This window comes from Pinus tabuliformis, chromosome 4_2 (assembly GCF_031772625.1).
Source record: "Pinus tabuliformis cultivar Carrire ecotype Pingquan chromosome 4_2, CPIR1, whole genome shotgun sequence".
Taxonomy (NCBI): domain Eukaryota; kingdom Viridiplantae; phylum Streptophyta; class Pinopsida; order Pinales; family Pinaceae; genus Pinus; species Pinus tabuliformis.
The window spans coordinates 223484302-223487936 of record NC_142304.1 but is presented as its reverse complement, the minus strand read 5'-3'; the positions used below and the strand labels follow the sequence as shown (position 1 = coordinate 223487936).

Sequence of the window (3635 nt, the reverse complement as noted above, 5' to 3'; positions counted from 1 at the left end):
TACCATTTATAGAACCGCAAGCTCAAACCTTTTATTTTAATAGTTGGAAGTGACCCCACTTTATAAGATCTCAATGTGTTCAATGCTACATGAACACACCACAAGACCTGGTCCTCACCTTTTCCTTGGAAAATAATTCTTTAACTATCAGGAAACGTCATCTCGATCTTATGTCACCATAGAGTGTCCCAACAATGCATGCAATGGTATCCTTCAGGAGACAAACTCTAGGAAACATTAATTATCCCTATCAAATGTTGTTGCTTGCCTCCATCAAAAGTCGACCCTGACCTTTATTTAAAATCACGCAAGCCTTTTGCTCTGGGACAGGTCACTTTCCCCTTCATGATCCCCTCATCAGTTATGCACCAATAAAGAAATATTTTGTCACCACAACTCCTTACACGTTGTTTGGCTTCTACGTCATCACAGGTCCTCATCAGCCCTGATATTCCCTTTGTGTGCTCTTCTTTGATCTTTCGGCGAAGAAATCCCCAGACACGTCAACCAAGCATTGTCTCTTAACTGGACTATTGTTACATAACTTTAAGTTATGTTCCTCATGCCTATCAATTGATGGGCTCTCATTGACCTCAAAACAAACTACGTATTGCACAAGCTACCTATATACTTTTTTTAAACTCCGTTAGGTATTTCTAACTCTCCTTTATTACTCCTGCAATTCTTCCTTTCTTTTTTTTTGTAAGTCAGATATGTATATTATAGAAAAAAATATGTTACAAAAAATTCTGCCGAAGCATAATGAAACCTTAGAAGGACCATTTAACCCGGGCTGACAGCAAGCCCTGAACTTTCAAAACCAAGCTGCACACCACGCAGGGCGGCTTACTCTTAAAGCTGTTACTTATCGCCACGACACTATCAAAACTTGGACAGAAACAGAGTAACATAACGATCTTGCATAAGGCCGAAGCCATGACAGAAACAGAGTAACATAACGATCTAGCATAAGGCCGAAGCCATGACAGAAGACAGAAGACAAACATAAAGAAACTAAGGAAACCCGCCAGTACGAGGAAAACCGCCAATTCGACTAACTGTGTCTAAGCCCACGTCCAGAACATGCTTGTCAACTCTGGCCTGCATATCTTGCATGGATTGGAATTCCTGTGCTTCCTTCATCTTTTGCTCCTGCACCAGGGGGTCCGGGCTCAGAGTTTGCCGAAGAAGCCTGATGAGCAGAGTCAGTTTCTTGTTGACAGTTTCCACAGCATCATGCACTGTGGAAATTCTTCGATCCAGCGATTCATGGATTTCATGAATTTTTGCTAACTGATCCTCTGAAGTGGAGTTCCCCTTCCCAGATTGCTGCTTCCCTTCGTCCTTTGAGTCCAGGGCTTTCGCAAGGAGAGTTTTGATTCTCCAGCTCTCCGCTTTAGTCTGAACAAATTGAGTGGATCTTTTGGAGGGAGTGCCCGGGTCATGTAACCAGTCAACCTCCTCCGCAATGATCCCCTCCGTTCGCTGCGCTTCTTCCTCTTTCACAGAAGCTTCCAGTTCCGCGATCTTGCGTTTGCTCCTGGTTGCTGCTCTGGTCTCATACATGTTCTGCGTTGTTCGTAGCTCATGGTGAGCCGCCGAACACCTGCAGCTCCCCGCCTCCATACTATACCCTTTAATCTTATCGTTGTAATCCCTTCTACAGACAGAAAAGTGGTGGTCTCTCGCAGTGCCTTGAACTGAGGTGAAAGAACCAGAGCCACGACTCTCCGTTAAATAGCTACTTTCCATGGAGTTTCCCATAATGCGCTCTCCCCTCCGATGCAGAGTGGAGGTACTTTCGTTATTAATTCGAAAGATATCCGCACATATCAAACAGCTCCTCCCTGACCTAACATAAATGTTGTTGAATTCCTTCCCCTTAAGGTTGAGCCAGGTGTCCCTTCCTCTCAAGCGGACTCTACGGAATCTCTCGTGGCATGAACCATATTGATAGTTTCCAAATTTGGCCTTCTCTTGCCATAATGACCACCGCCACATCTGTCTAGTCGTCCAGCTCCCGTGATGAAATCCCATGCTGTTACCGGTAACTCCAGTTATACGGTGCCGGAAACAGAAACCATTGCCGGTCAAACCCGGTCGGTTTCATGTAAATCTTGCTGTGCCCACTGTAAGCATCTCGCCTTCAGGTTCGGGCAGTCCACTTCCTGCCAACAACTGTCCCACCCCCTGTCCTGACTGTCCACACCACAATTCGCTAGGTAGTCTGCCAGCCTATTTTCCTTACGCCTTACAGTATGAAAGACTAAACCTTTCATTCCAGCCATTAGTTCTGCAATATTCTCCGTCACCTTGGCGAGCCGCCAGTGTTTTGTGGCTTTGTTCGCCTTAGTGCCTCCTTGAATTCTCTTAGTTGTTGATATAATCAGTGAAAAATCCCCCTCCACAATTACATTGCATTTTCGTAGGGATTTTAAAATTCTCAGGCCATGCTCAAGCGCTGCAAATTCCATCTCATTATTTGTGCTTTCCCCAAGTGCTCTGTAATATATATGCAGAATTTCTCCATGCTGGTTTCGTAATGCACCTCTAATTCCTGCCATGTCGGGATTACCTCTCGAGGCCCCATCAAAATTCAGCTTCAATCCCCCTTCCGGCGGACACTGCCATTTGTCGATCTATGAGGATGGTTGCGTTCTGTGTCTCGAAGCTGTGATTCTGCTGGTGGCTTCCAGTCGAAAGCATTTCAGAATGCATAAGTCTTGAGCTGAAGGTTTCTCATTACATTCCTCTCTGCATTTTGTTTGAATTAATTGTTGAATGTTAGTTAATATATTGTCTTTAGAGAACTCTATGTTCTTGTGTTCGTCTTGGAATATTCTACGGTTACGTTCCTTCCAAATTGACCACAGTAAGAAACCTAGAACAGACTTCCATATGCTGTTGACTCTTAGTATGTTGGAGAAGTCTTTTTTCCAGTTCAGTATGGTTCTGTGAATGGATTCTCTATCTCGGTCAGAACTGCTGAGAATTCCTTCCATCCAGCTCCATAACTGATTTGCCCATTCACATGCATTAAACAGGTGGTTTATAGATTCCTCTTCGACGAGGCACATAGGGCATCTTGAGGGTCCCCTGAAACCTTTCTTGCACAAGTTGTCCCAGGTTAAAGTTTTGTTTCTCATTAGAAGCCAAAGGAAGGTCCTGATTTTCGGCCAGAATAGGTTGTCCCAAACTTTGTTCCACCAGGGCACTGCTTCTACCTGTTCTTCCTTTTCTATTATATCCCTAGCTTCTTTTAATGAGAAATTTCCATTACCTTTTAAACCCCATCTCAGCTTATCATCCTCTTCAGTTTTCTGAATCTTTCTTTTGAGGATTCTCTCATTGAGTTGCTGAAAGCTTTCATTGTTCTCCTCTGTGCTCCCAGGATTTAAATTAATCCAGTCCCTCCAGATCGGATCCCTACTGCTTTGAATCCAATATTGATTAACTCTGTATCTACCCTTGTTTTGACTTATTTGCTTGAGGGTAGATAGCTCTGGGGTCTCCAGTTTAGGGAATTGCTGCCAAGCATCTTCCCAGAACATGACAAGCCTCCCATTGCGAATCTCCCAAAAGTTGTGCTCCTGTACCAAGCTCCTGTTATTCCTGGCATGGTTCCATATTGACGA

The 3635-nt window shown here is 44.2% G+C and overlaps 1 protein-coding gene across 1 annotated transcript; it reads right to left on the bottom strand.

Annotated features, from left to right (window-relative positions):
- Positions 1-2090: 2090 nt before the first annotated feature.
- On the bottom strand, positions 2091-2564 carry LOC149168891 (uncharacterized). Its single transcript, XM_089425008.1, has one exon. The coding sequence runs from the start codon at positions 2562-2564 to the stop codon at positions 2091-2093; it is 474 nt and encodes a 157-aa protein (XP_089281134.1).
- Between the last annotated feature and the right edge of the window lie 1071 nt (positions 2565-3635).